Genomic DNA, 26,407 nt, shown 5'->3' with positions numbered 1-26,407 from the left:
TAAAATCATAACCTAATTTGATGTTTAATAGGCTTTTCCTTAATGCCTCCTTATTATCCAACATATTCGCTTATCCAACATTCTGCCGGCCCGTTTATGTTGGATAAGTGAGACTCTACTGTATTTCAGTCTGTGAATTCAGGCTTCCTGGAATTCCCATTGTGCAATATTATAAAATGCACAAAAGACCTAAATGAATAGAAGGGTGTTTGAGCATTCCTTTGCAGAGATCCACCCCTAATCCATGAATAGCCAATGGTGTTATGTGAGTCCAGGTGCACATCAGCAGTATGCCTCCATAGCACCATTTTTCAATGTGCAATATCCCATCCCAGAGCTCATGCTAGATTCTGCCAAACCAGAAATGAAAGAAGATTAATTGTAGAGATATGTTTGCATGCTGAGAAACACCAATAATAATAATAATAATAATAATAATAATAATAATAATAATAATAAGGAAACTTTTAAATACAGAGTATTGCTGAACTTGGATTATGATGGGTGTATACTGCCTCCATATGTATTGGCTTTGAGGGAAGTGTATTTATTTAAAGCATTTTTTAAAATAAAAAACTTGCCCTTCAGTTGAAGATCATTTACAGTGGTCTATCTAAAATCAGTAAAAGGTGAGATAGTTCTTTCCCAAATTTTAAATATCTAAATGATACAGTTAAGAAAGGGAAAACTAGGATGGACTGGGTGGAAAGAGAAGAGAAGGCGCACACTGAAACCAGTTCTCATACTTGATTTAGTGAAGACATTTCCAGTTTCCCATCTCTTCTTATGCTGGTTTCAAGAGAAATGAGTAAAACTAAAGGAAGAAGAAAAAACAAAGAAAACTGACTATCACTGGCAGACACACATTTCGGTGCCTTAAATGTTAGCCCTGTTTCTGGGTATAACTGACCTGTTGATTCCAAAAATGGCACACATTTCCCCCTATAAGCTCTAGTTTTTGGGATACAGAATATCTGCCATCTACCAGTCACCATCTGCTCACCCATAAAAAACCATGATTATCATATCTAAGAAACTAGAGCTGATGTGATCTATCCAATGTGCTTTTCTGAATCAGTGCTCCAAATAATCCCAGGAAAGGCCTAAAAACCATGGCTTAATGCTTCCCCCCATCTCTCTTCACTTTCACATAAAAATGGAGGAGAGGTCCCTGTTTACCTGGAAGCTGCCTAAGAAGATGGGATCCTTAGGGTTGCTGATTTTCAGAGGAGCTGCTGTATAAACAGAACCTTCTTCAGGTGAATTGCTTTCCATATATTAGGAAAGTGTCAACAGAAGGGCCAGGATTAGGTTGACAGACGTGAGGTGAGTAGCAATGGAATACAGCTTAGTTTGGTGATTAGACACATCTATCTATATATATAAAAGAGTGATGGCATCACGGCAACCCACAAAACAACAAAACTACAGGCCCCCCAACCTCGAAATTTGACAACACAACCCATCATCCACGCCTCTAGGTTGATACAACAAAAAGAAAAGAAAAATAAAGTCCTAATTAGAGGGAGAGGAATAATTGCTTTTATCCAATTTCTGCCAGTTAGAAGGCTAAACTCCTCCAACTTGGTCTCCTAGCAACCCAATAAAAAATAATAAAAAACACTAAAAATAATTAAAAACACTAAAAAATTAATACAATAAAATACTATAATAACAGAAAATAACTAAAAATAATACAAGACAATAACAAAATATAATAAATAAAAAGATAACTTACAATAAAAATAATTTAAAAATACAAATACCGTCAAATAAAAATTACACAACAATTTTTAACCAATACCACCACCACTTTGCCACAGCAACGCGTGGCCGGGCACAGCTAGTATTTGATATAATATGACTCCTAAAGGAAGCTCAAGACATCAGAATCTTCCCTACCAATGATGATAATCAGAAGGGAGACATCACTTATGTAGAACTTCATCATGTTTTAATTATCAGTGGGTGATTTTGGTGAATAAATAAGCTAATTTTACTGGAAAAGTTAGTGTCTGAGGAAATGTAAGATATTATGAATCTCTGTTTATGGTTTTTATATTTGAGATATCTGTGTTACATTATACACATTTTCACTTGATCTAATCATTGACTGATAGATGCATACAGATGCTCTGTGCAATGAACAAAATACTGCGTTTCCTAGACAGACAACTACAAACTGAACATGGCAGATTCAAGAGCAAGCTGTTACAGTAATAATAGAAAGTGGAATCATGTAGAGCTGAAAGCAATTTGCTATCATAGATCCTACTAAAAGTTTTTTGTTGCAAAATAATCTTTGAATGGTGATATATTCTTGGTATATTTTCACTAGATGTATTTAATTACCATAATACTAATAATACGTGATATTTGTGATATTTAGCAATGGAGCCAGTGTGGTATAGGGGCTTGAATCCCCACTTGGCCATTAAACCCAATTGGTTGACCATGGATAAGTTACACTCTCTCAGCATCACAGAAAGACAAAGGCAATCTCAAACCTCTTACCAAATCCTGCCAAGAAGACCTTGTAATATGTTTGAATTAGGGTCACCATGGGATGGAAATGACTTGAAGGCACACAACAAGAACCACAATTTATCAATGGCATAACATGATATTCAGTAATTGAAAGTGTCTGACAGAATTTGACAGAAAACATTCAGTGAAAGTTGATATTTGATAACCAACATTTATTTTATAGAATTTAATTTTTGAATCAATCGAAGTGAAGATGGCAATTATCCTAAAGCACTGTATTCAATGTAAACAATGCTTCTTAAGTTCTAATTCTGATAAAAAAATAATTTATAGAATACAGTATTTTTAAATGATCATTTTGGTTCTGAAAGAGAGCATATTAGTCTACGAGGTAACAAAGCTCTCACTAGCTAGCATCTGTTACTTAGAATTAAGTATTTGGATGAGCAGCAATTGATAACTAAAAGAACTGAAGTATATAAATATAATGATGTGACTTTTCATATGATTCATAATTATATAAAATATTAATATATTATGAATATAGTGAAAAATAGTGCAGAAAATATAAAATAGTCAAGTTACAATTGTCTCTTATTTGTGACTAATATTGTTTAGTTTTGGGGGGAAATCCCACCATTTTGAGCTAATGTCTCTTCTCTTTTAGATCGGCAGTGGTTAAATCAATAGTTAATGATGTTCGTCGTGTAATTTGTGCATCTAGTTTGTTTATGCTAGACCAACTTTATCCATACTCCAAACAAATTATCTCTTATAATCACCAGCCTGAAGATAAATCTGTAAATGTTTTTCTGATGATAGTGCTGTGGTTGGCAGGTGTTAAAAGTGCCTCCCAGGGACAAGGATTGAAGACGGGCTTGTTCCCATGAATCCTTCAGGCGAGGATGTTTAGCTCTCTAGCCTGTCATCTGCGAAGGATCCTTGTATGGTGCCCTGCTAATGAAATCTAATGGGCAAAGGTCATATATCTTTATGAAGAAAATGCAAAGCTGGTGAGTGATGAATGGCTCTGTGAGTTTCAATGGATGCTACTCAGGGATAAAATCCACATTAAAATAGGCTTGCTGGTTGCTTTGCATTCTGCTTTCTTTTCATCACAAAGACTTATTGCAAAAATTAGGTATATCAATTAAAGGTTCAAAATCTGTGTATAGATAGCTGCAGAATACCAGAGGGCTGGATGCTCAAATGAAAAAGTAATAGGCAGGCAGGAAGGCAGGCAGGCAGACGTTTAGATGTGAATTTGCAGAGTTCCTTTTGTAAAGAATCATATTTTTATTATATCTGTATTCATTGATTTATATCAAAAGTGGTTAAAATGATAAATATTGATGACACTACTAATAGGAACAAACTTTGAATAGCTACTCATGTTGAATAGCTGACTACCTAGACAGTAAAGGTGCCCACATGTTGTAGGGAATGTATTGTGGAAATGATTTTGCATGTGAACTTGTTTACTAAAGGATAAGGAAACATCCTTTAGTAAAAAAAACAACAACCCTATAATCTGAAGTTGGATAGAGTTAAATACACCAGATACTGTTGAATCATTACTGAGGGTTTTTTTTTTTTAGATGTTATCAGTTCATTTACTGTGGTTATACTGCTGTGCTAAGAGACAGTTCAATAAATCAACACAGGCTTGATGGATTCTACCATCTATGGCAACGAGTGCATGGAACAGGAAAGAAATCTCTTAGCGTTCCCTCTTTGACAAAAGGGTATGCAAAGAGCCTGAATGGATGAATGGTTGATTAATTTTCCCAGACATTTTCTTGACAGCAAGAAATGTGTTTTTGTATTACCATGTTTGCATGAGAGTTATACTGCAAAGTACAAATTACTGAATATAAATTTACACCTGGGACAATTTTATTATAATAGACAGCTCGTGGTCAGTAACTATGATGGTCATTTTTCTGCACAGTTTAGTACTCCATTACCTGCAGCAAGACCGATTGCTTTTCTGCCAGGATGTACTTTCTCAGTCTTTTATGCCCTAGATCAAATATTTCACAATGCAGTGGTAATGTTTCAGGAATGCAAGTGGATGTGGCGAATTTAGAAATAAATTTCAAACAATATATGTGTAAAGAAAAAAAAAGAAAACTGTAGTGGAGGTTCTGTACTCCAAACCCTACGAATAATGAGAAACGGGAAAGAGGGCTGTTTTTCTAGAGTAATATATATAATATAGGTAGGTAACATAAAAAGAAACTGCTTCCTACCGCTACAATTTTTTTTAAATCAGCTTTGCTGCCTCCCAAATCACTTTATATATTTACATTGGATATGAGAAACATTAAAATAGACTCCCCCTCCTGCACTGAATCCACTTTTTTACTAAATAGAAATAGGTGATTGAATATAATATTCTCTTCTAAGTTCTTTTATTTCAGTGCCATATGGCTTCTTTCACCATGATGTGCTTTGCTCTGTTAATGCGTTTTTGCTTTTTGCATTGGTTTCTCAACATGGAGGTAGATCACCCTGCTTTATTTAAACTAAGAAGCAAGGCATTAAAACATTATCATCAAAAATCCCCAGCAATAACGATACCAAGGAGCAAGGAGATAATTTCTCCTTGCCTTCTGTAGCCCCTGGCTCAAGTTGCCATGTTATTCCAAAGCACTGGGCCTTCCTCCCTTGAATTCCTACTTTCTTTATAAGTGGAAGGAATTCTGCCATGCATGCAGGGGCAAATATTAACTTGTCATTGTTGTTGTTTTCCTCTCCTGTTTATAAAGGCATACATTAGTATCTAGTACTGGATACCGCACCTGAGTACAATCCCGTTCTTTCATCCTGCCCACATCTACCCCAAAACTTGCTTTTGAGAGCTGGGAAAGTCCTCAGAGCTGACATCCATTGCAGAGTGAAGGGCTGTAATGGAGAAGAATCCAAATCCCATCACTGTCCATGCTGTCGTGTTGGATTCAGGTCATAAACCTAGCTTTGCCATGAATTCTGTTCAGCTTTAAGTATTAATTGTAGGCAGCAGTGGGATCCTTTTGTACAGTGTTGGTAGGGGAAGGTGGATGAAATCTGCCAGCTCTCAGCAGCCTCTTAATCCAATGCTTTGCTTCCTCATAAGCTGCCAATCCTATAGCTTTTTTCTTCCTGCTTCTACCACCCAAATTAGTGTTGTTAATGTGTACCAATAATGTTCTGGCCATATGCCAACTATACAAAGACTATATATACAGTAAAATACCCGATTCTGTTGGCCACATGTAATAGCCTCCATGGTGTAGTTTGAGTGTTGCACTTGGACTCTGGAAAATCAAGATTCAAATGCCTGCTTGACCATGGAAAACCATTGGGTTAACATGGACAATTTATTCTCTTTCAGCAAGTTACAGTACACTGTCCCAGAGGAAAGCAGTGAGAAGTTCCCTCTGAACAAATCTTGCCAAGAAAATTCCATGTTAGGTTCATTTTAAAGTTTCAGTGAGTTGGAAATGACATGAAGGCACACAACAACAGCAAAGTTGCCCCATCAGTGCAGGGCTACTTTTGATTTGCTATTAGAGAATAATGGAAATAATGGAAAGGAAACCTTCTGTGCATTTTGAACACAGTGTCTGGGAGTAAGATTTTCCCCTGACATTAAGTCTAGTCGTGTCCAACTCTGGGGGTTGGTGCTCATCTCCATTTCTAAGCCAAAGAGCTGGCGTTGTCCGTAGACGCCTCCAAGGTTATGTGGCCGGCATGACTGCATGGGGTGCTGTTACCTTCCCGCCAGAGCAGTACCTATTGATCTACTCACATTGGCACATTTTCAAACTGCTAGGTTGGCAGAAGCTGGGGCTAACAGCAGGAGCTCGACCCTGCTCCCCGGATTCGAACCACCAAATCTTTGGTCAGCAAGTTCAACAGCTCAGCGGTTTAATCTGCTGTGCCCTCAGGGGATCTGGGAGTTGATGGGGCAAATGCAAAGTGAAAATGCTTAGGTTCTTCTTCCAGATTGGAAAAGGACAGGTATCCATTTTGAAAATGTCCTTTGTCAAAAAACCCTTTACAGGATTTTATCATTGCCATCCTGAAATACCAGCATGTTTTATTTACAGAATGCTTAGAAATCCTAGGTGGTTCTTCAGTACATTATTAAAATGATAATCTCTTGCCCGCAGGCTTAGAATATAAAACAGAATATAATAAGAAGGATAAAAGAAGCAGAGAAAGTGAGTAGGAACCAAATGGAAGAAAACATGAAAAATTCATTTGAAAAAGAAATCGCATTGCATTATAAAATATATATTGTCAGAAAGGCTGTCCAGAACAGATAGATCTTAAAAGCTTTCCTTAAAAAAAGAAAGGATAATTGGTACTAAGAAGCAGAGAACCCAAACAAGGGATCCTAACATGGTTATTGTAGCGCTAGGTTTTTTTTTTTTTTTAAGAATCCAAAGGAATCAAAACAATTATAGGCCAGTCAACATAATGCCTGTTCTAGGTAAATTATATTTATTCAACCACTTACCTAATTGGAACTTATTCTGGGCTATGGTAGAAGAAAGAAGAACATGTATCAATTCAAGCATTTTTGAAAGATGTGGATTCATATGTTTCAAAATTCCCATTTCTACCTGTGATGTGTGCCATAATATATGAGATGGGTTAATGAAAGAGACATTCTGTTTTTGTCACATTCCACATGACACATTAAACTGTAAGTATGAGATTGTTTATGAACAATCTTCTCAGCAAAAGATGCTTATATGCCTATGAAATATTGCATGTAGCTAGTTTTATATGAGAATGATAACAGTAGTTGATTATATAAACTGATCTATCTATATCTATCTATCTATCTATCTATCTATCTATCTAGTTGTTTCAACTTTAATGACATTACCTGAAAACTTTTATTTAAAAAAATGACCCATGGCTGTGTTCAGGAGGGGGGCTTGCATTAATTAGCTCAAAATTTTCAACAAATGGCTCACAGGCTGTCTGCACTGCATGTGTGCAATAACATTGGTGTTTACCCTATTATATTGCAATTTAAAGATGTCATAAAGTTTGTCGAGGAGTAAGAAACAAGGAAACAGAAATAGTGACCATGACCGATGCCTGGGCTACTACTATAAAGACTGCATGGTGGAGTTCAGTCCAGCCCAGCTTGAGGATCACAAAGGTTCACGGCATAATTGCCATTGTGAGAGGAAAACGCAGTAATGAGGAAAGAAATATATTCCTCATTTGTACTTTGCAATGGTTGGGTATTTTTAGCAAATGAGTTGTCAGCAGAAAGGCTTCATTAGACCCATCAGGATATCTGCCCATGAATAACGAATCCCAAACTGTACTGACAGTTTCCTTGAGCCAACATGATGGAGCACCTCTGACAAAAGCCATATTGCGCTCTCCATGTGAAAAGTGTGAAGAACAAAAGAGGCATCTTATTCTTAATTTGGTCAGGTTAATATTGACACAGCTAGCTCCTCCAAAGAGTCAGATGTATGTGCAATGTACATTTACAAGGGGCTCACTTGGGTAATCAACTGTCAGATGCCATCAATCAGAAAGTATAACTATTGAGAAGGACAAAAACAACTGAAAATCTGTTGTCAAGTTATGCTCAAAGTGGTACTTTTTAATTCCCATGGATGTGTGTTTGCAAATAAAGCTACGGTAAAATAAATTCGTTCAGCATAATAATGTATAACATCATCTCTCTCAATATCTTTTTAAATTGGAAACATACTGTTTCTCTGAATTGTGTTCGAGATGAATGTTGGATGAATTGATTGCATTTATAAATGCTACAACACTATTCAGATTTTTCAAGCATTAAAATCAACTTTAAGAGGAAAATCCAAATTACTATTATGATCCTGAACACAATTTAAAGGCAATATGTTCCTTTGCAAATAATTAAGTGAGATTTAATGGATTTTAGAAGAACGAGTTTAAAAAGGCGGTCTGTTTTCAAGAGCACCCACCATATGACAAATTTCTTATGCCATTAATAAATAAAAATAAGACAAATAAATATAATAGTTTTCAGAAATTGTGACAGGAAACAAAAGAGTTTTCAAAATATTACTCCCATTTTTTGTCAGAAGTTGAAGGAAAGGATGATTTAAAATTTTGATTGAATTAGAAACAATTGATCAGTAAACTTAAAATACAATTTCTACAACCTTAAAAGGATTCAGTTTTAAGATACCATGCAACTGTTATTTGACTCATTTATGTTCAAAAGAATTGCAACTACAGTAGAGTTTCACTTATCCAACATAAACGGGCCGGCAGAACGTTGGATAAGCGAATATGTTGGATAAGAAGGAGAGATTAAGAAAAAGCCTATTAAACATCAAATTAGGTTATGATTTTGCAAATTAAGCACCAAAACATCATGCTACACAACAAATTTGACAGAAAAAGAAGTTCAATACACAGTAATGCTATGTAGTAATTACTGTATTTATGACTTTAGCACCAAAATATCACGATGTATTGAAAATATTGACTACAAAAATGTGTTGAATATTGGATAAGCGAGTGTTGGATAAGTGAGACTCTACTGTACCAATGTATTATTAAAAACATCTTATGTTTTTAATACATTGACAAGTAGATAATTATTATCTGCCTATTGCTTTTGGGGTATTTATTATTTTTATATATTTATTTAGCATATTTAAACCCTGCACTTTAACCACAAAGGCTCTCAGTGCAGCTTGTGTTTAGTAACTTAACTTTAGTAACTTAATTTTAGTAACTTTTCTAATATATGCATTAAATGTTATGATTTTTTATATTAAATCAAGTCAAACATTGTATTTTTGGCAAAAAGTGGTAGTTGCTTCCTCAAAGACAAAAGACTTTAATACCCATAATTACCCATCTAACAAGATATTTACAGATTGAACTCTTACATTCCAGTTACCGTATATACTCGAAGATAAGCCGAGTTTTTCAGCCCTTATATATGAGCTGAAAAAGCCTTCCCTGGTTTATAATCGGGTCAAGGTCAAGCTGGGCTGCAGAGCCTGGAGGCCATTGCTTGCAATATATGATATACTAGCTGTGCCCGGCCACGCGTTGCTGTGGCGAAATATGGTAGTATGGGAAATAAAGTATTGAGGAATTGGTGGTAGTTAAGGTAAAGGGTAAAGGTTTCCCCCTGACATTAAGTCCAGTCGTGTCTGACTCTGGGGGTTGGGGCTCATCTCCATTTCTAAGCCGAAGAGCCGGCGTTGTCCGTAGACACCTCCAAGGTCATGTGGGATGACTACAAGGAGTGCCGTTACCTTCCCACCAGAGCAGTACCTATTCATCTACTCTCATTTGCATGTTTTTGAACTTTAGGGTTGGCAGAAGCTGGGGCTAACAGTTGGGGCTCTCTCCACTTCCCCAATTGAAACCTGTGTCCTTTCGGTCCAGAAGTTCAGCAGCTTAGCGCTTTAACATGCTACGCCATCAGGGGATATTATTTACTAAAAATATACAATATTTTTGATTTTTTTGTCGGGTTTAGCTGCCCTGATTGTTTCCTTTTGGAATTTCCAATTTCCCTGCATTCAGTGTTGCTGTTTATTTACTATCCTGGTTTTAGAGATTATATTGTTCTGTATTATTCTATCACAGTAATTATTTCATAGTAAAGTAGAATCTCACTTATCCAACATTCGTTTATCCAATGTTCTGGATTATCCAACGCAGTCTGCCTTTTAGTAATCAATGTTTTTGTAGTCAGTGTTTTAAATTCATTGTGATATTTTAGTGGTAAATTTGTAAATACAGTAATTACTACATAGCATTACTGCACATGGAACTACTTTTTCTGTCAAATTTGTTGTATAACATGATGTTTTGATGCTTAATTTGCATAATGATTACCTAATTTGATGTTTAATCGGCTTTTCCTGAATCCCTTCTTATTATCCAACATATTCACTTATCCAGCGTTCTGCCAGCCTGTTTATGTTGGATAAGTGAGACTGTACTGTATATTGATAATCTTATATTATCTGCTTAGAAATGGATTATATGAGGCCCCTTCTACACAGCTGGATAAAATGCACACTGAAGTGAATTATCTGGCAGTGTGGACTCAAGATAATCCAGTTCAAAGCAGATAATATAAGATTATAAATGGGTTATATAGCTCTGTGGAAGGGCTTTGAGTCTACACTGCCATATAATAAAATCTGATAATCTGTATTTTTTAAGCAGTGGGGAAGAGGCCTAAGTCTGCCTGTCCCCTGGGCTGAGTTGGTTGCTAGGAGACCAAGTGGGCAGAGCTTAGCCTTCTAAATGGCAGCAATTGGATAAAAACAATTATTCCTTTCCCTCTAATTAGGACTTTATTTTTCTTTTTGTTGTTGTATCAACCTAGAGGCATGGATGATGGGTTGTGTTGTCAAATTTTGAGGTTGGGGGGCCTGTAGTTTTGTTGTTTTGTCGGTCGCCGGGATTCCATCACTCTTTTATATATAGATTTCATTCCTCCCTTATCAACGTGTTTTATTTTCCAAAGCCTCCCTCGCTCTTAACCAAGGGAATGTTGTGAAAAGGAAAATAAGCCCTTGCAAGTCAGGAAGGAGAATATATATATACCCATTAATCTTATAAAAGAATTTTCCCCTGAAATATTTGTTAATCTCTGCTACAGATATGTAGGCATTTCCCCCTGCAAGCCTTTGCAATCCCTATGTACCTAAATATTTATCTCTCTATATATACATTAATTTTATATATGAATTTCCCCTCATATGTTTGCAAGTTTTTGCAAATCCTATATACATATAGATATCTAGAGATTTCATATACCTGTATATCTGTATCTATGTGTATACATCATTTTATATATGAATTTTTGTCTCACATGTTTGCAAGTCTTTGCAAATTCTATGCAGATATAATTATTTATATATAGAAAGATGTCTAGATAGATATATATGAATATAGACATTATAGGGCTTGGAAATGCACACGTGCACGTGCACACACACACACACACACACACATAGAGATTTCTAGGTAGATGCAGGAGGGAAATGCACATATATAGAGAGGATCTGCAAACGTTTCAGGGAAAAATGCATATGAGAAATTAGTATATATAATTATAGATATGAATCTGGCTCTGCATTGTTTATATAGGCATTGAATAGATAGGCAAATGAAGTTTTGTTGTTAAGTTATTGTTAATACCATATTGTTTTTGTTCACCCTACTTTTCCACTTACAGAGCTGGTTTACTATTTTTCTTTGAAATACGGTACATATTCAAAAATATTTAACTTGCTGGTGCCTCAATTAATGTAATTTTATTGGCATCTATTTTTATTTTGAAATTTACCAGAAGCTGCTGCATTTCCTACCCTCAGCTTATACTCAAGTCAATGTTTCCCCATTTTTAAAAAAAAATTAGGTGTCTCGGCTTATATTCGGGTCGGCTTATACTCGAGTATATACAGTATTTAGCAAAATATATGGACAAGTTACTAGTATATAATATATGAACAGGTGACTACTGAGTGTTCACTAACTTGTTTAAGCTATCTCTGGAAATAGAAATAATTAATTTGTTCAGTCGGAAATAATTTTGTCATATTTTAGGACTGCCTCTTGCACAGAAACATAACTGGAGACTTAAAAGCATTTGTGGACAAATATGGCTTTGATGTCCTTGTCATTTTGGCCAGCTACTTATCAGAAGAGGAGCAAGAAAAAAGGCAAATAGCTGTTTATTCAGAAAACACGGAGCTTGGAAATCAGGTATGAATCATGAATGAAGGAATTAAGTAATTGCATCTGGTGTAAAAATAGGACAGAAGGACGACAGTGAGTACCATGATGGGGATGAACCTGAGCAATTCTCATAGAGTCTTTGGGCAAATTACCCATTTAGTCCCATCGTTCCATGCACGGGTCTTCCCAAGTTACTGGGACAGGAATGCTTAGCTCTCACTGAGAAGGAAAATACTAAACAACTGCTTAGTATTGCTGCTTATTTCTCTGGAAGCATTTCAGAGAAATAAGGGGGTTCCTGCAGAAGCAACTGGCACATTTCTTTGCGGTGTTGGGACGAGTGATGCCACCCTAAAAATGATTGTTTTAAAAAGGAAGGATATGAAATTGGTCCAGAAGAGACAGGCAGCAGGCTGAAAGTGAGTGTCAGTCTCCTCTGTATCAAGTCAGATGTTTGATAACAGCTGTGTTGTCTCCAAATTTAAAGCCCTAAATAATGCTGCTGGAACTCTAGATTATGCTAAGGATATACAGCCAGCCTTCCACATTTGCAGTCTAACTTTTGGAGATTTCATTAATATGATTTCTATAGAAATCTCTAGGTTCTCCGGTGCATTTGAAGTTGGCCATAAAGTCACACTGAAGGACCTAAAGATTTGCAAAGATGTGTTTTTTCAGGTTAAAAAATTATTCCACATTTGCAGGGGTCCTATACCTCTAACCCTAGGAAATGGAGAAGGCCAACTGCATTTCCCATTAGGCTTGTAATGTGCTAAGCCAGAGATGTTCGGATTGATCTCCTCTGCATGTTAGATAGAGAGCTAACTGGCTAAAGCAAAGCAAAGGATATAAATGGTCAATTCGTTATCACTGTATTCTTCCCATCCACCTCTCCCTCTTCTTCCCCCTTTTTTAAACACTGCTCTTTTTCAACAGATATGTTGTGAGCTAGAAGAATGTCAAAATCCTTGCCTGGAACTGGATCCTCTGGAATATGGATGTGACCAACTACTCCTTTATCAGCAAGAAAATCCTACAGCAAATTGCAATGAAATTTTTCTGCTAATGAAAGATGTTATCACCAGAAGACACCCAGAGATGGCAGCAAACAGTAGGACGTCTTCCACTGAAGCTGTTGCTGGAAGTGCGCCACTTTCCCAAGGGTCTTCTGGAATCGTTGAATTGTATGGTTCTGATATTGAACCTCAGTCAAATGTTGTCAACTTTATAGAGAACCCTCAAGATCATAATGGATCTGCTCAAGTCCACGCTGACGTTAATGTGGATCTTGTGAGTCCAGACAGTGGACTTGCTACTATCAGAAGCAGCAGGTCTTCAAAGGAGAGCTCAGTTTTTCTTAGTGATGATAGCCCAGTAGCTGAGGGGGCTGCATCTCATCACAGCTTCCTCTCTGGCTTTGACTCTTATAGTCCTATTCCTGAAGGAGCAGTAGCTGAAGAAAAACCTCAGTCTACAAACAGCAGTGACAATTTTGATTTTTTCAATTTTGATTTACCACCAATGACTGCAGTTCAGACAGAGTCTTCTCATTCAGTGGACTGCTCCCCTGGTGATGATTTCTCCCATGACAGTGGCTCATCAGAAGGGCAGCAGCAAGCTGACACAAAAATACATCATGAGACCAATTCATCAGAATATGACATTTCAAATCATTCAACTGATTTGCCAGTGACAAGAAATGAAGACAATGGCATAGTAAAATTTAATAAGCATGAATATCAACAAGAAAATCCTAGAGATTTTACCAAAACAAAAGCAAGTTTGATTGCCTTGGAAAATGATTCTCCGCCTTCTTCCGAATTGATGAAAAGTGCTGAGAGAAGGACTCCACCAACCCCAATGAACAGCCTTGTGGATACATCACCTTTAGATAGTGGGCCACCTTTATTTTATCCACAAGATGTAATTAAAAAAATTAATGAAATTAATCACGTGAATCACCCTCCATCTCGTGTTAGATATGGCAGCTGGTGGGAAGGCTTTGAATTAGATTCAAAAGATGCTGCTACATGGAGATCAGCTGATGCAGAAGCTGTATTTCAGAATCCTGATTCATGGAAAGATCATAAAACAAGTATACACCTGAGACAGGAAACTGACAGAAGGGCTTCAGATTCAGTCTATATGCAAAAACAAAGGGAGCATCTGGAATTTTGGGATGATCAACTTAGTCCTATCCAGAATGAGTTTACTTTGGAAAACAATGAAAAAGGCAATGGACAGCAAAGGGAAGACTTTTGTAACATGTGGAAATCCAATCAATCAATGCCTTCAAGATCTGATACATGGGATAATACCAACCATCACAGTGGATATGTGGAGACCAATTCACATAATGTTTGGTCAAATCTTGATTGCGATGTTTCTGAGCTTTCTGAGGATGCCTGGAATGTTCCTCCAGTAGATTTTGATCACATTTCAAAAAGGAATTTTGACACATGGGCTATGTCTAAACATTTGCCAGAACTCTCTGAAGAAGGTGAATATGAAAAGCTAACCAATCAAGTGGATTTACAATTCAAAAATAAGGATAATCAAAGTTCAACAAATAATTGCAGAACATATACAAATACGCAATCTCATATTAATAATATGCCGAAAAATGTTAAATTGACCTTGGAACACCAAAACAACACTGTGGAAAAATCCAAACACGTTGATAACATTGAAGAATGGGATGCACCTGACTCAAACATGAGAGAAAATATACTTGTCTCCTGGGTAGATCCCTTCCTCTCATACAGAGATCCAGACTTTATCACATCAAATACATGTGATGACTTAGTTGTTTCTCCACCAGATACAAATTATTCAACCTCTGATTCCTATATATCACCATCAGGAACTGGAGATGAAAGAGAAGGTGAAGGAAAGCTTTCTCACCGAGAACCCATGTTTGATAAAATGATAAATTCAGATTCAGGTGAACATGAAAGATATGATTTAACAGAGAAGAAAACATTACCTCAACTATCTCCTATACCTTCATTTGATCCCGATTGGGAAGACAGAGGTCCCGAGAACCAATCAGAACCTAAACATTCTAAAGTCAACTTTATAACAAACACCGTTTCACTAGATTCAGAACAAAAATGTGCCACACATTTTTCAGGTGACCACTGTGTTGATGAAAGTAGTCCTTCTAGCTCTGAAGATTGTGGATTAATTGAGATTTCTGCTCAGAGAAGTCATTCATTTTTAGATAGTGTTAAAAACAACTCCAAAGAAAAAGCTCAAACAACTAGTGCAGACTTTCCTAATGACACTGATGACAGGGAGAGCACTATTTCAGTTAGTGGTGAAATAGAAAGAACTGAACAAAGAAAGCAGGACAGTAAGCTTCTAGACAAACATTTAGACCAGTGGAATCAACAACTTCAATGCAGTCAAGAGTCTGGACTGGAACATATTGATGCTTCTTCTGCCTCAGCACAAAAAGTTGAGGAAGGTAAAAGGAGGAATGATGAAAGAAGTGAACGTGATATCTTTGACAATATTAAGAATGAATTCACACAGAATGATAACACACCACCATCATCTTTACTTGTTCTGCCATATGTCAATAATTCAGATGAAAGCAAGACTGTGTCTGATGATCCCAGGTCATCTGAAAAAACAAAAGAGAGTGGAAATCTCAAAGAAGCAGCAAAAGCATCAGAAATAAGCACACTATTTCCTAATTGGACTTATCCTGTCGATGGGGACAAGAAAGAAGAACTTCCAGATAGCAATACAGATTGCTTTGCTGTGTCTCCCAAAAATGGTAGCAAACCTTTGGTTCATCTTGATATTACTGATGATTTAAAACACAGTTTAAATGTGGCATTGACATCAGTTCAGAAATGTTTTGATCAGGATTTAACTCAGCAAAAGACTCCTGAGCTAGAAAGTCCTTCTCTAGATTCCGTGGGAAAGGAGAACAATCAAGAAACGCTTTCTGTAATATTTGTTGAGAATCAAGATCAATGGGATAAATTGGGTAAGAGTGTATCTGAGTCATCAGATCTTTTGCTACACAATGAAGCACCACTACCAGAAAGAGGACAACAGGGATATTTATATGAAGAGTTAATATCTAATATGAATGTTAGGCCTTCTTCTTTGGATGATATAAATCAAGAAAAATCAACTACTATTCTACAAAATCCAAATGCAGAACATACTAGATGTACAACAGGGATACCTACAATAAGTAATTCAGTTTCTTATAATATGGATTATACTGAAAGAGATGAAACTTTTGAATCTGAAAATAAAATGTCAAATAAGACATATATTGATATTATACCTCATCATGAATTGTCCCAAATTCTGGATGCTTGGAATGTATCAGTGAATGAACAAGCACATTATGGTGTTGTAAGCCCCAAACTAAAAGAAACACTTGGAGAATCAGATACCACATATATTCTCCCCACAAATATTGAAGTCAAAGGTGATTTCATTCATGACTATCCTACACATTCATGTGCAACAACTCCAGATTTCAGTGAATCTTCTACAAATATGCATACTTGGAACAGCTTGCAAGCAGCTACTACTGAAAAGGGAAATGCAGAGGATTGGGATATTACAAATGGTAAAATAGAAGCATATGAAAAAGAATTACTTAGGAATAAAAGCCAAGAAGATTCTGAGACAAGCACTGATCACAAAGTTCCAAAAAACTTAGACCTTTGGAATGCTCACATAGAGGATGATACAGTCTCTTCTTTATCAAGTCCTGGACTCGATGAATATTCAGAATATTCAAATGTACATGAGTCAGGAAAACAATCAGATGTAAATCCTGATCAGCTGGAGGAAGATCTGATAATGCAGGAATCTTTGTATTGTGAAACAAACCTAGCAGCTAATTCAGAAAGTTCAGATACTTGGCCCAGTTTGGAACAAAATGTAGTAGCACTGAATGCATGTTCTGAAGATGATGATGCCTGTAAAATTTCAAAGGATTATTTTTACGAACCCTCTGAGCATTTAGCACACTGGAAAACTCAAGATGACATACATGACCAAACCTCTACTATAAATCATGAAAAAAAATATGCACCAAAAACTTCAGATGCATGGGATTTACTACTCCATGGTCATTCTGAAAGTTCATTAGACACACTTCAGAAGTCCACAGTGGAAGATCTTGGGTTTCCAAATGATTCTTCAGAATGGTGGGATTTGCAAAAACAAGGTGACAATTCAGTGGGTCAAGCATTTAATACCAGTTATGATTTTAAAATGAATGATTCCATAACCACAGGCCATGATGTTCTGGGAGGACCCACAGAAAGAACTGAAAAACCTGAAGAACTAAATGCTGAAATCTATGAAAATGAATCCACTTCATATAATAGTGAAGGTGAATATGAAAATGGAGAACACTCCTTGGATAAACCACCAGAAGGTTCAGATCAAGTTTCTGTAAACTTTGAAGAGTGTGATTCACTGTCATACAACAATGAAGGGGATGTTAAGCAAGAACCTTTTGCTTCTGTTGTTAGTGACCAGGAATATCTTAAACAACTTCATGAAGAAGACTGGGAGTCAAGCCTGCTGAATGAACTTGCTCAGGTAGATCCCAAATTTGGTCTGTTACAAGATCATCTGAATGTAGCTTCCAGTGATCCAAGTGAACTAAACATAGGAGACCCATATACTCAGACACCATTAGATTCACATGACATATCTTTGCCAAATCCCACACAACCTCTAACATTAAGGACACCCAGCCCAGCCTTTGATGAAGACAGAGTTCTATGTGAAAATGCATTTGTTCCAGATATATTACAAAATAACAATCCTGTAGACTGTCAGGGATTTACTGTTGATCCAGATTTGTGGAATGTTGTAGAACAGCCTTTCAATCTGAGAACAAACAAAGACAATCCTGATATATTAAGTCACTGCGATCAAGATAGCAGTTCACAGGCCTCAAGCAGTCCTGATGTTTGCCATGAATATGAAAACAAGCAAACATGTGCTCAGTCTTCCGTTCTAGCTGAGCCTGAAGAAGCTACTCATATGTCTCCCATGCTGTCAGATATGTACAGAGATACAGACTTTTATTTTAATCAGAGGCTGGTGATTGACAGAGAAGAGATACATTCTGAAGGAAATGGTTCATGCCTTCCAGATAATGTTGAGGCAAGCATTGAGGAGTCGAACCAGCTGTCATCTATTAGAAGGGAAGAACCACCTGAAATTGGAATAGTAAATGTGCAGGTTTCTGACACAGAAAACAAAAAATCTTTTGAAGTAGGCAATCTGCCAAGTACAGAAAGTGTAGAAGCAGTATCTCTAAATCTAGAGAATTGTGCATTTGAAAGGGAAAGTATTGAAGAAAAGGAAGTCTCTGCTTTTGTAGATAAATCTATGTGTCCTGCTGTTGCTCCTGTTTTACCTATAGATGATTCTGTATGTGATCCCTTTACTGATGGTAATCAGTTTTCAGACTTTGACCATATAACAAGGAATGATGATCAAAAAGAAGCATCAGATATCCATGTTAATGATGAAATTGTAATGGAACACAGCATCAGTAAGACAGCAGATGCCAATAGACCATCTATCATAGTAAATGCAAGTAATCCTTTGGCAATCACAGACGGTGAAAGTACAGAAATACATAAAAGATCCACACAGTTGCATTCATTGCAGGCCTCCATAGAAGAAGAGATGGAAGATTTTGTATATGATACAGGAAGCCAATATGCTACTGAAATTTTACCAGAACCTGAAAATGTACAGGAGAATCACAGCCCATGGTTTACAGCATCACCTGATAGACATTCACCATATGCATGTACTTCTCCATTTGATGTAGCATTTGGTGCAGAATACACTCATCAAGAAGGTGACACAAACATTTCAGAATGTGATCCTAAGGATATAAAAGATGAAAGTTCTCAAGTTGATCACAGTTGGGGATCCCTGTTAATAGAATCTGATGGGACTCCTGGATCTTCTTGCACTTTGAAAAAATTTGAGTATGAAACAGATTCAAGTAATATTGAATCACCAACAGGTGACAATGACAGTAACATTTTGGAATCTAAAGGTATTGCTTTCAGAGGTGAAGTTGCAGAATGTATTCAAGAAGATCAAGGTTGGGATTCACTTTTGCTAGAATCTGATGAACATTCACACATATCGAAGGAATTTGAACATGGAACAAATACAAGTAATATTGATTCACGAGTTGGTGAAAGTGAAATGAATCTTTCAGAAGCTGTACATAGTCACACCAATTCCAAAGCTGGGGGATATTCTCAAGAAGATCAAGACTGGGCTTCTTTATTGGAACCTGAAAAAACTCCCATGTCATCTGACTCTTTGAAAAAATTTGAGTATGAAGCAGAATCAATTCATATTAGTTCACCAGCAGGTGGAGATGTATGCATGGGCAATGGTAAGAAATTAATACATGCATTCAAACAAGCATACTAGTCTGATTTTTTAAATAGATTATAATCAGCTTCTTTCATACAAGCAGTAGCTGGATTTGTATTTGCGGGATAAAAAGCTCTGTGCCTAAACCTTTCCATTGCAATCACTGTTTAAAGCTGGCAGTATTTATTACACAGGCCTGAGATGAAACACCTCCCCTAACTTCAAAAAATATTGCAGCTATTTTTAATGTGTTTTGGGATGCTCTTCATTACAGATTTTAATTTCATTCAGTACACATTTTATAGCATAGAAATGTCACAGCAAGATAATAATAATAATAATAATAATAATAATAATAATAATAATAATAATAAAAATAATAATAATTTTGTTCTTATACCCTGCTACCATTTCACAAGCGGGACTTGGGGCAGCTTACATATGGGACAATGCCCAAAGACACAATACAAATGACCCATCAAGGTAAAAACATAAATCAAAATAAAAACAGTACAAAATAACAAAACAGTTAAAAACACAGTTTCAATAAAACATCAGAATATCAAACAGCTGCGTACACAATACTCAATGAAATCAGTTGCTGTAATACAATGAGCATGATCAGGATATACAACAGCTGGGCAAGGGCACAGGGTAGTGCAAGCAGCATGGGTTAAGCAGGTACAGGATAATGTGAAGCAGCAGCATAATCTTGAGGAACCTAGGATTTCAGGTCCCTACAAAAGGTGGCCAATGTTGGGGCTTGTCTAATTTCGCATAGGAGGGAGTTCCAAAGCGGGGGGGGGGGGGGCACCAGCGAGAAGGCTCTCTCTCTCTCTCTCTCTTTCTCTCTCTGTCTCTCTCTCTCTCTCTCTCTCTCTCGTCCTCGCCAACTGCACTTGTGATGGAGGCAGGAGCAATAGGAGGGCCTTCCTGGCGGATCTTAAAGCCTGCGCCAATTCATAGGGGGAGATGTAGTCTTGAAGATCAGCAGGGCCCAAACCGTTTAAGGCTTTATAGGTCATAACCTGCACTAACTTATTGGCAGCCAGTGGAGCTGTTTTAATAGGGCTGTTGTGCGCTCCCTATAATTAGCTCCAGTTAGAAGTCTGGCTGCCGATCTTTATACCAGTTGCATTTTCCGATCTGTCTTCAAAGGCAGCCCCACGTAGAGTGCGTTACAGTAATCCAATCTAGATGTAACTAAGGCATGGACCACCATGGTCAGATCTGACTTCTCGAGGCACGGTGGCAGCTGGTGCACAAGTTTTAACTGTGCAAAAGCCCTCCCGGCCACCACCGACACCTGAGCTTGTTGTGGAAAAAGTGTTTGTAATGGAGGAAATCTGAGATCATTTTTGGATTTAAAATGCCAAATTTCTATAAAATCAGCATAATTTTTAAGAAAGATTTTTGAATCTGTTTTGCAGGCCTGTGTTTATTACTGTTCCACATGCTGGCCAAAATACATTTTTTATAATCAAAGTTTGCTATTGCACCATCAGTGTACTTACTTAGGCAATCCCTCGTAGTCTGAGTATGATGGCCTTCCAAGTGTCGTGTCCTGATGGTGGATACGTAGGTGACTGTATGGCCCTATTCTTGACATGCATGTTCTTCCACAAGGACATTGGTTTCCAGGTGGAAGGTAGTCCCGATCAGGGTTGGCTTGATGCGCCTTCCTCTTGGCACAATTCTCCCTTTCGCCTTCCATTCATGCCTCTTACAGTTTCACAGCACTGCTGGTCACAGCTGACCTCCAGATAGAGCGCTCAAGGCCTTCAAGGACTTCCTAGTTCTTGGTATCTATGCCACAGTTTTAAAGTTTAGCTTTAAGCCCATTAGTGTATCACAATACACAAAGCAAAAATGCTATATATTGTATATCTTCAACTGTAAGATGCACCCTAATTTAAGGACCACCGCCACTACAAAAAAATACGTGAGATACACCTATGATTGTAAGATGCTTCCAATTTTAGAGATTTTCAAATAGGAAAAATTGTATTTTAGAACTGAAGAATACAGGCATATAGAATACAGTATACAGGCAGTCCCCAAGTTACAAACAAGATGGGTTCTATGGGTTTGTTCTTGAGTTGAATTTGTATGTAAGTTGGAACAGGTACATTTTTTAAGTGTAACCAGACAAAATATATATTTTTAGCTTTGAAGAGAATAGGGAATGTTTGTTTTTGCTGTTTGTGTCCCTGTTCAGAAGATTTCACCTCACTTTCTGTCCTCTTAATAATTGGATTTTGAAAAAAAAAATGGTTTGTTGTGGAAACAAGAACTGGTGATAAAGCTTCAGTGGAGACACCTTTCCCCCCATAATAACTCTTCCAGGAGTCAATTCCTCTTCCTGAGGGTGGATTTCTCTCACTTCCTGTTGTCTCACCTCCATTCTTAACTATGGGTCATTTGTAAGCCAGATGTTTGTAACTCGGGGGTGCCTATATAATACTTTATTTCTTCAGTTTAAAACACACTTTTTTACCATTAAAATTAACTAGAATGCCCCACCAATATGTGAGATACTAATTTACTAAATCTAATTTAAACAGAAAGCACAATATGAGCCATACACTGAATTGTTTTATTTGTTAGATGAACGTGACTATTGAATTATCTGCAGAAACTGAAATTGTTCTGTCTAATTTCAGGAGCTGCCTATGATATGCTTAGTAGTGATGCTAAAATGTCCACATCCACAGAGAGGACAAGTAAAGAAAAGAAGGAAACTACAGCGTTAAACAAAGTGGAAGATCAGTCTTCGCTGGAGATGGATTATGTCCTCATTAGTGGTGAAGAAAATGTACCTTTGAGGAAGGATATCTTGGTAACAGGAGAAAGCAATTTCACTTCGCAGGAAGCTACAGCAGTGGCAGAACAAACAGATTCTCTTCAAACCTTTTCACCAGACTCCTCGGATACATTTCAGTCAATCTCCATAATAAATGGAAGTGAAGGGCAGTCTACTTTGGAGACTGAATGGGATTCTTTTCATTTAGAAGAGAAATGTGCTGCTGTTGTGCCTCAAAAACTGGGATATGAAAAGAAAGCACTCAGAAGCCCTGTGCAAGATCAGGAATGGACTATGGTGGGCCAACATGGAGCGGATAATGCATCCCCTGAAGAAAACTATAGCAAGACAGACACAATGCAGCCACTGTGTGGAAATCCTGTTAAGGAATTAGAAGATGTTTTAAGTCAGGAATTGATTTCTGAGACACAAGTAGAAACTCTACTACATAGAAGCCCTCACAAATTGTTGGAAAAAGAGGAAGAGATTTCACACAATGGAAGAACAGGTGCTCTTTTATTTCAGAGTGGTGATGGCAATGGTGATTTGGAAGACCATTCACAATTTCCTAAAGATGCCATGATAATAGAGCAAGAATTGGACCAGGACATTCAACTTACTGACAGAGAGAAAGAATCCAGTCATATAACAGGGTAAGAATAGATCATTATGGTTGATTTGAATTTTATTGTTTATTACCAAATGGGCATAGAATCCAGTGCTACCTGTCATTATACTGACTGTGCTGGAGTGGATGCAAATTTGTACTAGTGGAAAGTACTTCTGCTTTTGCAGGGCACTCAGTTTTAGTCCTCTCTTCTTGTCTACTACAACTTTCTGCAGCCATGTGGTGGTGAATTTTCCAATTCGCAAAAACAGCTTTTCAAGACACCAAAGGGTGAAATATGGAAAAGGGATTGGCTGAAATCAGATGTGAGCAAAAGTGCATTCCACTAACTAAAGACAAGCATGGACACAATTGATAGATTTCATACATTACTATACTTTATTTAATAATAAAGTCCTGTCTTCAAGTTGCACCAAGGTAAAGTCCTGTCTTCAAGTTACAACAAAGGTAAAAGGAAGGTACCCCCCATGTCTTGAGTTGGGGGTGTGTGAACCTCAGGCCACTAGCTCACTGGTCCCTCCCCTTCTGCTTTGACTCTTTATCCCACCTTCCCAATTTCTTTCTTTTTAATGGTATTACTGGCTCCTCCTTTTCCCCTGCTCATATGTTGTGTTTTAAAGTGGGTAGGCTTCAGGTACAATATCTGAAACAGCAAAGTTCAAACACAGAATAGCAACAGGGGGTGAGGTATTCTTTAAAAAGCAGTGCAACTGAGGCTGGTCAACTTCAGCAGCTCCAGAGGCCAATTTTATTCCCTGGTGACTTAATAGATGGCCTAAATGTCAAAAGGGGTGTGGTGGGTACAATATATTAGAATTCCACTTCTGGTTTTTGCAGATGTGTCTTTTAAAATATTAAATAGTGTCAAGGGACTATGAAACCTACAGAAAAGGTGAATCACTGCTCTTCAAGGCCATATGTGAGAGCTCTATGCCTGCCCATTGCCAACCCTGCTAGGAGAAGAGTCAAGGCAAATTTGGAGTCCTGTCAGAAATGAAGGGGTCACCAGAATTGTGACATTGCTGGCAAGCTTTTGGGAGAGAGCTGCTTGCTGGCAGCAGTGAGTCCGTTAGTAGTGTGAACAATGGATTTGGGCTGAATCCAGCCCAATGCAACTGTCCACACACCTATAACCCTATTTTGCTGTTGCAAATTAACAGATGGGTGCAGTAATTCTGCTGCAAATCCAACCGTGTATCATGTGGATTTCTTGCTGCAGCTGAGCAGTGTATACATTTAGAAATTTTAGTAAAAACGTCAACTAGACAAACCTGGGGCAACTTATCCATGGGTCAGTGTGAGTACTGTAAATTAGCTCTTCTCAAAAAATAACCTTCCTCTTTGTAAAGTAAAGAGGCAAAAGGTGAGAGCTCAGTCCATTCCAAGAGAAACTAATGACCTCATCATATGCAGGCCAAGAAGCTGGGGGACAGCAACAAAAACCATGGGGCAGTGTACTGCTTTGTCCCCTTACCAAGGGTGGTCGTGGGATCCCTTCCCACAACATTTTCCCGCCTTCCCTGCCTTCCTCCCTGGCTCCTTTGGGCCCTGTTTCTCTGCTGCTAGCACGGAGCCAACAGAGCCCTGCTGGAAGTAGTTTCCATGGCTGAGCAGAGAATTGAACCCTGCATGTCTACATGGGCCAGTTAAAACACACTGACTTTGAACTCACTGCGATTAACCCATATGACATACAGCCAGTGCTAAGGGATTAAAGACCATTTCCAGCATTTAATCCATTATAAGAAGCACAGCAATTTACTTTGGACCTTCCAGGAAACTCCAGAGTGACCCTCAATATTTTTGACATTGGACAAGTGGATTGGGATGGATCCAGACATTCCAGTGTGTACATGTCAAAAACACTTAATGCTGTTTCATCTTTCAGAAGTACTCTCTCAGCAGAGCCTTGCTGGTTGCAGTGTGTTTGGTGACCACGTGGCTTGGTGCTTGCTGTGCAAGCAGTGGAAGTGGATTGCATAGAGCAGTGTTTCACACTGCAATATTCATTATGTATGGGAGCCCCTGGTGGTGCAGTGGATTAAACCGCTGAGCTGCTGAACTTGCTGACCAAAAGGTCAGTAGTTCAAATCCGGGGAGTGGAGTGAGCTCCCACTGTTAGCCCCAGCTTCTGCCAACCTAGCAATTCCAAAACATGCAAATGTCAGTAGATCAATAGGTACTGTTGCAGCAGGATGGTAAATGTGCTCCATGCAGTCATGCTGGCCACATGACCTTGGAGGTGTCTATGGACAATGCTGGCTCTTTGGCTTAGAAATGGAGATGAGCACCAACCCCCAAAGTCAGACATGATTAGACTTAATGTCAGGGGAAAACCTTTATCTTTACCTACCTAAGGAGCTTCGCCATAGAAATTGATTCTAAAAAGGGCTCCACAAGTCAAAAAAGCCCCGACCATGAGACTATAGGTAAGGAAGGATGAAGAACCAAGCAAGCGCACCAACTACCCAGTCTTATAAGACCCTCATATGATTGAAACAGCATTTTAAGGTCTGAAACAAAATATTCTAAATATGTTTTGGAATACAATATACAATATGTACTATCTGGGGAGCACATTTACCCCTTTTGAAACTTTGAGTCCCTTTTAAGGTAAAGAAGATAACATGAAAAACATATAATTATTCCTATTTGAGACAGTATTTCAGTCTTTTACTTACAGAGAGAGTTAGTTGCTACTCATTCATCAACATGCTAAAATACTGTAATTCCTTTCCTAGTATTTATCTGCTCTCCTTCAACTCCTGCCAAAGAATCTGGTCCAAAGTCCACAGTTAGGAGCACTGCCTGGGAAAAAGCAAGTGAGGTTAATCCAGAAAAAAATGGTTCAGTGCTCAATAAACTTGTATAATAGAACTATTGAAAAGGGTCCATAAGCATATGGAGATGTCAGCTCCAGGTGAAGAGTTGATGTAAGCAACAACCATATTATTTGTATTTAAATATGTCCCATACTTGATAGTGTTTTGGAGCCCTTGTCTATAGCAGATGTAAACTTAAAGATGACAGAGTTTTCAAAGAAAGCTAGAAAAAGGTGTGAGATAAGTTGGTTTGATAAAAGTGTTCCACAGCATGAAACATTAAACCATTATAATAAGGTTTTATGGAGCCCCAGTGGCGCAATGGGTTAAATCCTTGTGCCAGCAGGACAACTGACCGACAGACGGAGGTTTGAATCCGGGGAGAGTGGGTGAGCTCCCTCTGTCAGCTCCAGCTCCCCGTGCAGGGACATGAGAGAAGCCTCCCACAGGATGGTAAAAACATCAAAACATCCGTGCATCCCTTGGGCAGCGTCCTTGCAGACAGCCAATTCTCTCACACCAAGAGTGACT

General features: G+C 37.8%; 1 protein-coding gene across 11 annotated transcripts in view; it reads left to right on the top strand.

Moving 5' to 3' along the window:
• prune2 (prune homolog 2 with BCH domain) overlaps positions 1 to 26,407 on the top strand; it is a 134,472-nt gene that overhangs the window by 66,012 nt on the left and 42,053 nt on the right. For all 11 annotated transcript variants that reach the window (XR_001729883.2, XR_001729882.2, XM_016991009.2 and 8 more), the window contains exons 7-9: positions 12,088 to 12,246; positions 13,156 to 19,642; positions 22,287 to 23,079. Coding sequence is in view for 9 of the 11 variants with exons in the window: in XM_016991009.2 (XP_016846498.2) it covers positions 12,088 to 12,246; positions 13,156 to 19,642; positions 22,287 to 23,079 (7,439 nt within the window). In the remaining 2 variants the exon portion in view is untranslated. The remainder of the gene's footprint in view (positions 1 to 12,087; positions 12,247 to 13,155; positions 19,643 to 22,286; positions 23,080 to 26,407) is intronic.

Source organism: Anolis carolinensis, chromosome 2 (assembly GCF_035594765.1).
Source record: "Anolis carolinensis isolate JA03-04 chromosome 2, rAnoCar3.1.pri, whole genome shotgun sequence".
Classification (NCBI taxonomy): domain Eukaryota; kingdom Metazoa; phylum Chordata; class Lepidosauria; order Squamata; family Dactyloidae; genus Anolis; species Anolis carolinensis.
This window is presented reverse-complemented; position numbering and strand designations above follow the sequence as displayed.